We start from the raw sequence: 13,802 nt of genomic DNA, 5'->3' as shown, positions 1-13,802 counted from the left end.
GTAATTGGTTGAAACACTAAGACACTTGATCCCTGTCACAGAGTTGCAACACCTGTGATGGTCTGATAGAAGCAAAGCAAGATTTGCACGAAGTAAATGTTTGTTACATTGAGGATACAGCTGGAGAAGGTTCTCGTTGCACAAGCCTGGGTTTGTTCATGACCAATTAATGATTTGATGGCAGTGATTTCCCATCTTTGCACCCTTTCATTGATCTTTCACCTGATGATAAAAACCATGTGAAACTCGAGGAAGCAGCTGTTCCTTAGTAGTATACGTGACAGACACACTAGCTAGAAAATTGGTTAGAAATTCTGTTATGTGGGCAGTGACCCTTTCAGGGCCCACAGACATGTCACCTTTACATTTATCTGATCTATTTATATAACACCACATAGATGTTACACCTGGTGATGTTACTGTTCCCTAAGAGTTTGAAGATCATAATAACAGAGTTCGGGGAGTAAGACAGATTGTTCTTAACAGTTATAAAAGAATGAGTGAGCTGTCTCAGGCTGGTCATGTTACGTTTGCCCATATTTGACTTCTGTGATCTTGATACTTCTGAAGAATAAACGTGCTAGGTCCAGCGGGGTGCAATGCATGTAAGAGCACTAACAGCATCTGATTTTTCTTAAACGTAGTCTTGGTCTCTTTGCTACATTTCTAGTGAAGATCAGGCATGGTGGCTGTTTTTTGGGGTGGATGAAAGTTTGTGGCACTAGCATGTCACGTTTGATGTAGCATTTGACAAAGACACGTGGTATTTATTGAAACCCTTACAAGTATTTTTTTTTTGCATGCTTCAGAGCGCATTTATTTTCTCGAAACATAGGACATTATTTATGTAGGGCGTGCATTTTTGGCACTGCTCTACCCTCTGCTGTTCAACTAGGGAGCAAGTGCATACTGAGCTGGTGGGCCACACTGGGGGTCACCTTTCCATGGGACAAGATGGGACAGAGCGTATCAGCTACCAGAGACCATAGAGAAAGGATGGTGTGAGGTGTGGAAACAGAAGACAAAAAGGAGAATGCCCTTAAAGGGATTAAAACCCCCTCGACTGAGTGTGGATGGTTGGTTTCAAAGTGAGGGAAGAGGTAACCATTAACAGACAAGAACCGATCTGGTGTTACATTTTATGGAAGTGGAAAAGTATAGCCGAGGGGGTGATGGTGAATGTTCATCATTAGCCTGTGTGACGAGGAGACTGGATGAATTTGGATGACACTGGGCAAATCATTTTAAGGAGCAGCGGTTCCTGCCCGCCTACCGGCCCTGCTACCAGCGCCCACCTTCACCAACGCGGCCGCTTCCTCACCTCCTTCACCCCGCCCTATCAGGGCGGCCCCCAGCCGCCGCCGGACGGGAGGCGGGACCCGAGACCCTTCAACCCCGGGCCGCCCCCGCCTCCTGGCTCCGCCCCGCGCTGCCCCATCGCTGTCCGGCAGGTGGCGCCATTCCCGCCGGGCGCCCAGCAGCGCAGCGCGGCGCGGGCCGCGGCTCTCGTGCTCCGCCGCTCCAGCCGCGCCGCCGCCGGCCTCTCCCCTCCCCTCCCCTTCCCTTCCCGCCGCCCCGGCCCCTTTCTCCGGCGGGGCCCATCGGCCTGACCATGGCCACCAAGAAGGCAGGCTCGCGGCTGGAGACGGAGATCGAGCGGTGCCGCTCGGAGTGCCAGTGGGAGCGGATCCCCGAGCTCGTCAAGCAGCTCTCGGCCAAGCTCATCGCTAACGGTGCGGCGCGGGGCGGGAGGCGGCAGGCCGCGGGTCAGGGCCAGCGGGGAGCGGCCGCTGGGGCTCCCGGGCCCGGCAGGTGCAGCCGGGCGGGCTGACGGGAGAGGCCTGCGGGCCGCCCGTGGGGCGGCGGGACGCGGGGGCCGTTGGAGGGGCGGGGAGCGGGGCGGGGAGGCGCGGCGCAGAGCGGGAGCCCCGTGGAGGGCGGCGGGGAGGTGAGCGCCGCCGAGGGCCTGACCCGGAGGGCACCTCGGAAATCACGCCCGGGCGGAGACCTGGGGCGCGCAGCTCCACTGAGCACCCCTCTGGTGCTGGGGGGCCGCATCTCCTCTCCGGCAGCGGGGCCCTGTTATAGACGTCCCGAGCTGCTGAGCAGTCTGGTGGGTTATCGTGAGCGTTGCAGTTTTGCAGGCACACATGCTGACAGCATGCATAAAGCCCTAAATGTCCTTATGTCTTCTGTGTGCAGCCGAGGTGCCTGTACACCGTTTGTCCTATGAGGGCTTTTGCCCTTTTCCTTAAACACATACCTCAGTAATATAGTGCAGCTTCATTTATTTCTTTGTAAAAACTGTGAATGGTTTGCTTGGTCTCTTATTTCTTGTATCACAAACTTTTACATGTTTAACTGAAGAGGTTGAAAAGCAGTGCTTCGTTTTGAGGTATGGAAGTGCCTGATGAACAAGGGAGCTGCAGGGAAGTTCTCTTTGGCATGGGTGCCTTCATTCTGTATGTGATAAACGACACGGGAATAGCATCTACCTCTGGTCTCACTCATCTGCAGAGGTGGACCTGAGAAGAAGATAGAAGTCAACACTGCAGAGGCAGCACTTGGGTTGAATTCAGAGGTGATAGTACAGAGAGAGGATGAGGTATCAGGTTGGCATCCCTGGGAGTGTGTTGTGAAGGCAGTGATAGCTTTGCACATTCAGGTATGGAAGAAAATGACATGATTTGGGTGTATGGAAATACAGTTAAAAGAGGAAAAGTCTGAATTAAAGAGAGAAAGTTTAAGAATAGATGTATGGTAGTAGATAACCTTACATGTGTTGGCTTTAAGAACAACTGAGTGATGATCCTGAAACACGCTGGTATTACACTAACTAAAAATAAATGCAAGTGAAAAAGTGGAAGGTATTATGTTTAGTTTAAGGATGTGCTTCATTTGATTATAGACTATGAATTAGTCAGAGACGAGTTCAAGGAAAGGCAGACTGGCTGGTTGAAAAGCATGGCCTTCATAGTTTTAAGATGTACTAAGATATTGCAGGCAGGTAGGGAGACCTAGGCAGAAGATGCTATTGGCAGTTTGACTTAAATTTTTCTGACCTGCGTACTTTTTGCCTAAGTGGAGCATATCAGAGAAGATTACAATAACTTTACACTTCAGTGATTTTCCTGTTATGATATCTTCTAGATTCTCTACCAGTCAAAATACAAATTATTGAAGCTTTTCCTGACTTTAAAACATGGGCAAGTATCACTTGCAGATTTTGTCTCTTTCTGACAGCACAGGAATGATTAAATTGATGTCTGTGGCTTCCAAGTTCTAGCTAACTTGAGAATGTCAACAGTAAGTTAAGTGAGTGTAAGGAATTCTTCTTTTGTAGTGGGGTAACACAGGAAGAGAGTAATTTATTTAATGAAATACATGCCCCTGCTGTCTCAAAATATAAGTTTGTATTTTAGATCCTGATGTAGAGGTTGCAGACCAAGGTTATCAGCTAGTGAGACTATGCAGCAGAGGCAATGTGTTTGTTCTTCCTGTGAAGAGAGATATGAACTGAAAAGTGCTCCAGTGTGTATTCCTGTTGACAGTTAATCTGAAGCAATTAATGGAAGATGAAGTACTCAGAACTTTACCGCTTTCTTTTGTAGTAAAGTTCAGTTTTTATTGGTTTGTCAGGGAATTGGCTCCGACTCTTAAATCTGAAGCATTTTAAGTGGGGATATCAGCATTGCTAGGAATAGGGTTTATTGCTCTTGGAACACAGATGGGAAGTAATCCTTCAGGGAAGCCCTCTTGTAATCTCTTCAGTCTTGTACTGTTTCAAATGAGAAGACTGTAGCTTTGCCTGGACTTAATTACACCTCCTGTTTGGAAATGGGTATTGGAGAACTTGACAGAAATTTTGATGTGCTGGATTATTTTTTGGGCTGTCTTGCATTGATACAGTGTTTCCTATTATCAAGTTCCCATCCCTTGAACCTTGCAGCCCAAATTAGATAGAGGAAGAAATAGCGATGACAGCTCCCAGGATGAAGGTCTGTGTGGATGCATAAGGCAATAATATATACTTATGGAGAAGTGCAGCACTTGAGAGGTGCAGTATTTTGAGTGGACTTCATTATTGTGTTTTTTATGCTATTTTGTTCTGCTAATGGATCTTATCTGCTCTATTATAGAATTAGGAGTGTGTATAAAAACTGACAGTGGATCAGTATAACTAATAATAATAACAATAGAAAATATAAATGACAGTTTATGCAGGATTTTGGATGTACAAAAATGAACCAATTTCTGTATCTGATGGATTGAATTTGAAAGACTTTGTGAGCTTTCTGAGCTTTAAGATAAAGAGGAAAGAGAAATGTTAATGGATTGGTCACTGCATTTGCTATTCTGTAAGTAGTAGTCACAATTTGGATCGTGGAAAATGTTTGCTCTGTGTCAAGACTTTGACTTGCGCTGTTTTTCACAAAGGATAGATGGATGAAATCAGGGTCTTTAACCTAACTCAGAATTGTTAGGCACTTAACCCAGTTTGTATTACTTTTCTTGCCTTCAGAACCAGGACTCAGCAGCAGTAATGGGATTCATGTCATGTAACGCAAATCTCCGTTTGAGCTCTTGCTTCATCAGCATTCCCATCAAAGATTGGGTCAAAACTGTTTTGTGCAGGTATGGTGGCTTAGCCTTGGCTAACAGCAAATGCCCACCCAGCTGCTCAGTCTCTCCCCTTCCTAAGTGGGCAGAAAATAGGATGAGAAGACTTGTAGCTTCAGATAAAGAGAGGCAGACCAGTTACTAATTACTGCTGTGGGCAAAACAGGCTTGACTTGGGGAAAATTAATTTAATTGGTTGTCAGTTAAAATAGATTCAACTAGTAAGAAACAGGCAGACCTGAAAGCAAGACTTTTCCTCCCCCCTTTCCCAGGCTTAACCTCACTCTAGTGCTCCAAACTCCTGTACCCCTTCCTGCATGGTGTGGGGTTGTAGTCATTGTGAGGTGGTTTCTTTCTGATGCTCCTGCCTTCTCACTTCTCTCTACTCTGGTGTGGTCTCCTCATCAGCTGCAGTTCTCCAGGGAAAAAATCTGCTCTAGCACAGGGTGTCCATGTGCCGTGGTTCCTTCAGGGCATCTCCACCTGCTTGAGCTTGAGTCATCTACACCTGCAGTGGTGGATATCTGCACCTCCTCCCCCTCCTTCTCTGACCTTGGTGTTCCCTTTGCTGTTTCTCACTCCTTTTGTTCCCTCCTCCTCTCTGTGGCATTTTCTGTCCTTCCCGAAGTAGGCTTTTCCAGAGGTGCAGAGCTTTGATCAGGGGCTCAGCTGGGTTCTGCTGTGTCTGTTGGAGCCAGCTGGGCTGGAACAGGGCAGCCCCTGCCCTCTTCCCATAGGGGCCACTTCTGCAACCGCAACTGCCGGAGGTAGTTTACCACTTGCTGTTTACCTCACATAGAAATCATCATGCTACTCTGAGGTTCACGAAGATGTGGTTCTTGGCTAGTCTGTAGGCTGTTTGGTCACAAGAAATGTGCCATCCTCAAGTGTTTACATCCTGAGTATCACTTCCCAAGTGGAACTGAGACAAACCCCATGTTATTAGAAATAAAATCTTAAAGCAATTTTAACTAATAAAACTTCTCGAGTGTTCCCAGCTAGTTTAACTAACCAAAAAAGGTTTCTTCTAAGAAAATAATCTGAAGAAATATTGATTCTGTTTGTTGTATTTTGTCTAACAGTGCAAATGAGAAGCATGGAGGTGAAGCACAGTCATGAGAGTTAGCAAAAGATCCAAGTACAGAATTAATTGTTCACAGATTATTGAAAGAGGTTAAATAGTAAATGCTGGATATCTGAAATTAATGGGAATGTATTTTAAAGTGCACCCAGAATTGGGAAACAATGGTCATAGGATTCTTTCATTTTTAAGCCAGTCTGAATGGACTACTTTGTAAAATAAAGGCCTTAGTCCTTAGGAGAACCTTGTACAACTTTGTCTTGGAAAACTTGGTTTGCATCAAAAACACAGTTGTGTGAATGAAATGCAACATGCTGTAAGAGAGATATTTTCCCTTAAGTTCACAGATTAGTGTAGCAGTCCCCAAAATAGCTAGTGATGACCTCAGTGCTTTGGTGTTGATGTTCACATATATTTGAAATATCTCTTTTTTTTTTTATTAAAGGCTTTTGTTTTAAATATAAGAGATCTCTTAAGTTGCTTTTCTGGAATATTGAAAATAAGGGCTATGAAGTACCAGTGATGATTCTTTTTCAGTAAGTTTTTCATAGCACATTGGTCCTACAGGTAACTCATGTATTTTATTCAGGTGTCCAGGTTTGTGAGGATTGTGTTTTGAAACCTCTCTGCAACAGTTTCACTCAGAGCTTTGCAAATTGGGATTCCCAGGGTGCTTAGGGTTTTGTGGTGTTTGAGTGATAATTTTGGAAGCTAGCAGGCACATTTCAAAGCTGATTGCGAGTTTAATGAATTTTTGATAAAACAGTAGCATCTTGAAGGAAGTGGCTACAATGGACTTCAGTATGAAGGTTGTGTCTGCTTAGAACGTTCTCAGGACATCAGTGCTCTAATGTTTTCTTTCCTTCCTTTGGAAACACAGTGAGGAAACCTTAGGTCAGTTCAGTGGCAAGCTGAATGGATGAAACAAAGGATCCATGAATTTCCACAGGTATTTCCGGCTATTTACTGTTGCTGCAATCATTATAATTCAAGTGAGTTAGAATGCTGTAGGTCTGTAGAAACCCCAGCCAGTGTGAAATAACTTCATTGCTTGAAAAGCAAAGGAGAATGCACTCCCTGGAAGTTGGCAGATCTATGTGCTACCAAGAGCATTGTGACATTGCCGTGAAAATAGAACATTACCTACAGGTATCAAGTTTGGACATTCACCAGCCTTTTAACACACTGCTTTCTTACCAATTGAATTTCATGCTACCATTGCTATCCCATTTCTGTTTGTTGTTGTTTTGTGTGGATCTTTTCTCTGACTGCCTTTCCTCTCGACACCTTGTTTCTATATTTTCCTATTATATCTTTCCTCGCATTTAGCCTTACAGAATAAGGGAGCAGAGAGAAGTTTGGAGCAGAGTAGGAAAGCTAAAGGATCAGAAAGTATTTTACATGTCTGTTTCCTATTTGTCACTCTATGCTGCTTCTGTATCTGGGTATAAGTAGAATATAAAAATAGAAACATCTTACCAGTTTTCATTTGGTTTGTTTCCTTTTGAAATACAAGACCTCAGATGTATGGATAAAGCTTATCCTTTAGTAAACCAGGGATTTCTAAACCTCTTGGGACTCATGCCGTGCTTTGAAGGTGTTTATCAAATTTGTTTGCTTTTTATACATGTCTTGCAACTTATGTATGCAAAGCTTTTTGAAGAGATCTACATCTTTACCAGAAAAGTTTGCAGACCATGATGTGACATGCCGTTTGCATTTCCACTTTTGTGGAAATGAAGCTCTCTCTTGATTTGTTAGCTTTTTTGTTTTTCTTCTGCTGTGTTCGCTATCATATTTACAGAACAAGCTAGTAAGGACACACATTTTTCTGAATGAAGACCAGAGATTGTGGCAGTACTAAGATGTGTTGTCTTATTTTTGACTGACAGGTTTTTTTTCTTCAGGTAGCCAGGGGTGTTACAAGAATGTAAGTGATGATGTAGTGTTTGTATTCCAACTGACTTGTCATCTGGAAGAGAAAATGCTAGCATACTCAGTATGATTTCAGAAGTAACCAGGCTGGTCTAACACCTTGCTGCAGTGATGTGGAGGAGCTGTTTCTTCCTGTCTTTAGTTAAGCTTCTCCTTCTCTGTGCAGTTCCTCCTGGTTATGTGTTCTGGTCTCTTGTGTTGACAAGCACCAGAGGTGGAATTTACTGTGCTGGGACAGCAGGAAACCCTGTGTTCCTCTTACTGGGGTTAGTTTCTGCAGGCTTACTGAGCTGGTTTGCCTCTCACAGGGGTCTGCAGAGTGTAACAGACAGTGGAATATGAACAGTGGCAGCAGCCACTGTTCACAGTGAAAAGCAAAGACAAGATGAACTTTCTTCTCCCACTGTGAGAAAAGCATGTAATTGGTCTGAGGGGAATAATCTATGCATTTCTGGGAATTTGAAGCTTATAGCTGCTTACATTTATAAGGATACTTCCATGTATTATAAATGTAATTATTTTAGAAATTAGATACCTCATATGTTAATGTTGGGTGGACTGCACTCTTTTGCTTTGTTTTAAAGTTATGAGAAGAAACGATAGTCTGACTTACCAGTGTATAAGTACTGGTATGTCTTGTGTTATAGCTGCTCTAGGTTTCTTTAACCTAACTTCAAGAGTTAAAGATTAGTATTAACTTTGCTATAGGAAAACAAGTTCATTAGCATAAACTCAGGATCATTGATACCACTTTTTTGAGTTTGAGTTTGATTCACATGGTAGTAAAGAAGGGAGCAGAAGGTCCTTAACCATGCCAGATCTGGGCCATTCCCCCTCCTCTCAAATCTGTCTTGTAAATAATCAGATTATAGAATGTGATGATTTAATTCCCTGCATTTTTATTCTGCACTGAACACGATTTAATTGTTGATTTGATAAAGTGACTGAAGACAGTAACTTGTAAAAAGCAAGGTGGCAGGATGTTGAGTTAAATTGGAGGGGGTGAGGATGTCTGGCTGATAGTTCTGCATTTGTTGGTAGCAAGTCCTTTAATCATTGGAGAATGTTTGATCTCTGCTCCAGGCTCTGGAGGAGGAGTGCTGAATCTGGACATTTCTATGGTGTCAGCAAAAGCGTGATAGGTGCATAATGGTAGTTATTAGTGAACTCTGATCAGAGATGTTATCAGTTGCTCTGTTGCTTCAAGAGATGTTGGATAAGTTTCTGCAAGTTCCCATCCCACTGATGATTTGTCTATGACTGGTATGGTTCCACTCCAAACATGTATGCATAGACAGTAATCCTTTACTATAATCTCGTTTTATCTTCAAGAGAAGGGAATCCATCTGACAAATTGTACTGTACTGCAGTGCAGCTGTTTGGTAGAGCATGAACAAGAGCTACTGTCCCCATCACATGGTTTGGTTTTGCCTTCCATCTAAATAGTCTCTAGTTGGGTTTTGTTTTAATTGTTGGTAGCGACAGGAAAACTGGTTTGTCCTTTGAGAAACAAATCATGTCAACAAACAAGACTGAAAAGAATTCCTCACTACCACAGTATGTGCTTTTCCTGTTTTCCAAGTCACTCTCTGATCTTTGTAACCTAAACAAAACATAAATAGAAAGAAGCTAAATTTTGATCATTCTCCTTCAGTGTTGTAGTAGAATTGTTTCCAGTTAGACACCCAAAGATGATGGCGATCTTGCTTTCCACACTTCATGCTTACCAGTCTTGGATATGACCCACATTCTTTCTTGGTTATGCATTGCATTTGACTGAATGGGCTATGTTTAATTCAAACATAAAATTATCAATAATCTAGACAATACATTGCTGTTGTCCTGGTTTTCCTGGCTTGAATATTTACTTTTTTGATGGTCTTAACATTTCACAAAATTTGGGTGCTTGAATATTTAAAAAAAAAAAAAAGAAAAATAATACAATTTTAAATAATTGCAGCAGTTTTCTGCTCTTAATATAAAAATTAAATAAATTTCTGTAGTAATGGTACTTTGGAAGTAAGTTTATATATATGCATAAATAGTCTGGGAAGCCTATAATGTTTTTCTTCAAAGCAAGTTTTGGCTGTCAAGTAGGAAAATTACCAAGACATTGCATAGCTGTAAAGTAAAAAACGCCATGCTCCCTGTGTACTTAAGAGGCAGAGGAATAAATGACCATGTATAATATAAAGGCATTAATAAATAGAAGTTTCTCTGAGCAGCTCACTTCTGGTGTTACGTGCCTATTGTCTGCATTAGTCTGCAGCCTTTCTGCTGGTAGTGCCTGTTGGTTTGCACATGTTCTCTGGCTGCTCTTCTACCATCCCTAGAGACCTGCCTGACAAGATCATGGGCAACCTGCTCTAATCTTGCTTAGAGTAAGGGTGTTGGACTAGGCAATCTCCAGAGCTCCCTTCCAACCTCAGTCATCCTATGATGCTGTGAATTCTTGCTACTTAATGGCCAGTAGTGAAATCATAAGTGACATCCGTGTATCCATGTACTGTTTCTCTTTTCTTTAATGTAAACCTTGTATAAGTGTAAAAATTACTTTTAGCATTTAAGTAACTTCTGGTCAGAGCTGCTTGAATGAATAGTTCAAGACTTCTACTAACAGATACAGCCAATGCTCATAATGACTGCTACATGCATTATGAACAAAGCAGATGTTTTTGTTTTAAGTGTATGGTCGGTCAACTTGTTCTCTGTTAGAAAACATGTGTTTCATGCTGTTTCTGCCATATGAATATGAAATCAGCTCTGGATCCAGGTTTTCCAGATCCTGCTCTGGAAGAAAGCACTATTTCAAAATGGCCTTCTCTTATAAATGTTCTGTGGGCTGCTGTAAGATTTTTCTCTTTTTCAGCTGTTTTTTACAGAGACAAGTCTTATAAGGTGCAGCTGAGGGAACTGGGGTTGTTTAGTCTGGAGAAAAGGAGGCTTATTGTTCTCTACAGCTACCTGAAATGAGGTTGTAGCAAGGTGGCTGTTGGTATATTCTCCCAGCTAACAAGCAATAGGACAGGAGGAAATGGCCTCAAGTTGCACCAGGGGAGGTTTAGATCGGGTATTAGGAAAAATTTATTCAGCAAAAGGGTAGCCAGGCGTTGGAACAGGCTGCCCAGGGAAGTGGTGGAGTCACTATCCCAGGAGGTATTTAAGGTCATCCTTAGGGACACAGTTTAGTGGTAGACTTGGCAGCACTACGTTAGTGGTTGGACTTGATGTTCTTAAAGGTCTTTTTCAACCTAAACAAGTCTCTGATTCTATGATTTACTCTGAAATTTTTGCCTGGGTACTGTGTGGAGCAATTGACCTCTTTGGGATCAAAAACCATCCAATTCCTGGGTAGAAATTCCTTAGTTTGTTTTTTAGGTTTAGGCATAACAATAGTCCGAACTGCTTTAGGAAGTCTGAGGAAAAATCCTCTCAAAATGATGCAACATGCAGCCCTTCAGGTACTCTGAGCCTTCAGTTTTACCTTTAGAGAGAATAAGAGGTTTAGGGTTTGAGTAGGAGAAGTTTCCTTTCTCACTCCCAAGCTAATTTCTCTCTGGGAAGATTTGAAGCACCAGAACAGAGATTAAAAGGCAATCGACTTGCTGGAATCCTGCACATCAACTTATGGTGCCATTAGTATACTGGAAATCTCATAATTGTCCTCTTTACCCCCTGACCCTTTCCTCCCTTATTATTTTTTTCAATGATTATTTTTAGTCCTGACTTAAGACTTGAGTTTTCTATATTTTTCTCTCTCTGGAATCCAGTACAGGACAGGTGAAACAGCAACATCTTCTGTGCTCACAACTTTATCTACTTGATGTCACCTCGTGTGAGATCAGTCTTTATTTGGAATTAATGATAACTGTGATCTTTTGACTTTAGTGCATTTGGATAATTATGCATTTTAAGAGTCAAAAATATGTTACCTAAAGTACTGAAGATTTTGGTAGAGAGTGGGTGAGGTGATACAACATGCTTCTAGATTTTTATCTGCTCACTTGCAAAGAAAGATTAAAGTTTGTTTGGCCAGTCACCTCTGATTCTGTAGCTGGTTTGCTCTGTATTTCATATTCCTAAATACTTCCTCTTAAAATTAAGATCCTCTGGGCTTGAGTCTGAGGTTGAGCCTCTTTGCTTAAGTCTTTGTGGTAGGAGATTTTATCCTAGTTCTGTACATTTTTCTTGCAGCTGTGTTGTTCAGAAGAGAGTGACATGAAATACTAAAAATAATTATTTTAATCTATGCCATTTGGCATACAATAAAGAAAACACCAATTTTCCCCACACTTTTTTGCACTTCAGATTTTGAGCTGTTGAGGGTCCATAATGTGTAACTACTGTTGTTAGCAGAGGATCATGTGTATTCTTGCCAGTGTAGCAAAGCAGTATGACAGAGGTGTTTCATTGTAGAAAAGCATCTTGTGTATGGAACCTTTATACCAAGATCAGGGTTGTTGATAGTTGTCGAGGTGATGCAACTATGGTATCTGTGAGAGGCATGTTTGCATTGTACCTTTACAAGTATTTCCTTGTGATGTTAAAAATACAACTGAAATACATAATTATCAGGCCCTTAAAAAAAATATTACATTTACTGCATTAATATTAGGAACACTTGAGAAACCACATAGATAGTAGTTGTGGCCTAGATAACCTTCAGTGTTCTGCTTTAGTTTTTATCCAAACTGTTGAACCATCACAGGAAAGGTAATAGTTTAACAAGGCAGCTGTTTGGTACCCTATAGAACAACTGGTGGCAGGTTCATTGGTTCTGTTGAGAAAACTTTATCATTCGCTATGGATGTATCTCAGGGTACTCTGGAATTGAATGAATTTTCTAAGTCACCTCTTGGAGAGGGATTCTGCAGGCCAGAGAATTGCTCCTAACCTGTGTTCAGTTAGGGCTTTTATTTTTGTTCAGTTTTTTCTTTTTGAACTGTGTGCAGTGTTGCTGTTATTTCCTTTTAATCCCCATCTCTCTAAAGTTACTTTTAGAAATGAATTTAGAACTACATATTCCTCTCACCTAGCCTGCTGACAACACCTGGGTTCTTCAACAAATGCTTGGAGGTTGTAGTATCATTTATCAGAAAAGTGATTATTTTGTAGTTTTGCCTGTAATTCAGAGGATGATTCAAGATGGACCGTGGTTTTAAACTGATAGAAATAATGCTTCATAATTTTTGACCCAGGATAAATGAAGACTAATCCTCTGTTTTAATACTCTGGTTTTCTGCAAGTAACTGCTTTGGATGTCTATAGTGTGGTAACAATTTTGCTTCAAAAGCAGATGTTAAAAATCGAGTAGCCATGCAGCTGTCATTATGGTATTTTTAGACACTATTTTACAGAGACACGTCATCATGTGTGTTTTCCCCCCACCCCGTATTTATGCCAGCCTTTATTCTCATTTTGAAGATGGTTAGGGTTGATCCATATTGCAGAGAGGGATAGCCATGAACCACAAAGTTCTTCTCAAAGCATTTGGTATGAGTGTGTCTAAACTTTCTCTAAGCTGAAAGAAAACAGCTTGCCTGTGTAGAAGTGTCTGGGTTTTTTACTTTTGCTTTATTGCTAACAGAAATGGATATTTCACCTAAAGCATTCTTCATTTTGTCTTGCAGTTCCAAAGTGCTCAGACTTGTCTTTAGTTATGAGCAGAGGACAGCCCATTGGGCAGGTGGATTATTTCAGTGATACTGGGATGTTGCAGAAACAGACAGGCAAGCCAGACTGTCCTTGTCTAGTTAGGAAGTGGCTCTGAAATGCAGTTGTGATGTAAGTTGTAAAATACTCTGTAACTCTACCAAGCAATTGTTGGTGATGAACTTTTCAGCCAAAGACTGGATGAATAAGTGGGAGTCTTTCCTTTGACTGAGAATTTTATGTTGAACCATAACTGTTTTAATTTCTAAAACTGGTAAATTGGTTCCCTGGTATTGAAAACTGTTACAGTTGGTTATTTTGTTGTTTGTTTTTTTTTTTTTCTTCTGAAACGTCTAGATTGGCTGCAGGAATGCTAGCCTTCAAGGTACCTGAAAGACTTTACCCAGTTTAATTATGTCTTCATAAAATGTCTCATAGAAGGATATAATCTAGATTACTCATACTGTGCTGGAAGAAAGAGATAAGCATTTTCTTCTCAAACATTACTTATTTA

The 13,802-nt window shown here is 41.6% G+C and overlaps 2 protein-coding genes across 5 annotated transcripts in view; one reads left to right on the top strand and one right to left on the bottom strand.

Moving 5' to 3' along the window:
* The window catches only part of DGLUCY (D-glutamate cyclase), a 189,103-nt gene that overhangs the window by 157,061 nt on the left and 18,240 nt on the right, over positions 1-13,802 (bottom strand). The window lies entirely within an intron of this gene.
* TTC7B (tetratricopeptide repeat domain 7B) overlaps positions 1,536-13,802 on the top strand; it is a 138,785-nt gene continuing 126,518 nt past the window's right edge. For all 4 annotated transcript variants that reach the window (XM_061463793.1, XM_061463791.1, XM_061463792.1 and 1 more), the window contains exon 1: positions 1,536-1,733. In XM_061463793.1, coding sequence (XP_061319777.1) covers positions 1,613-1,733 — 121 coding nt within the window. In that variant the 5' untranslated portion in view covers positions 1,536-1,612. The remainder of the gene's footprint in view (positions 1,734-13,802) is intronic.

Source organism: Pezoporus flaviventris, unplaced genomic scaffold, assembly GCF_033815535.1.
Source record: "Pezoporus flaviventris isolate CSIRO_AGI_PZ_B2104156 unplaced genomic scaffold, CSIRO_AGI_Pfla_v1 ptg000036l, whole genome shotgun sequence".
Lineage (NCBI taxonomy): Eukaryota > Metazoa > Chordata > Aves > Psittaciformes > Psittacidae > Pezoporus > Pezoporus flaviventris.
The sequence above is the reverse complement of the archived record's forward strand: the minus strand, read 5'-3'. Positions and strand labels throughout refer to the sequence as shown.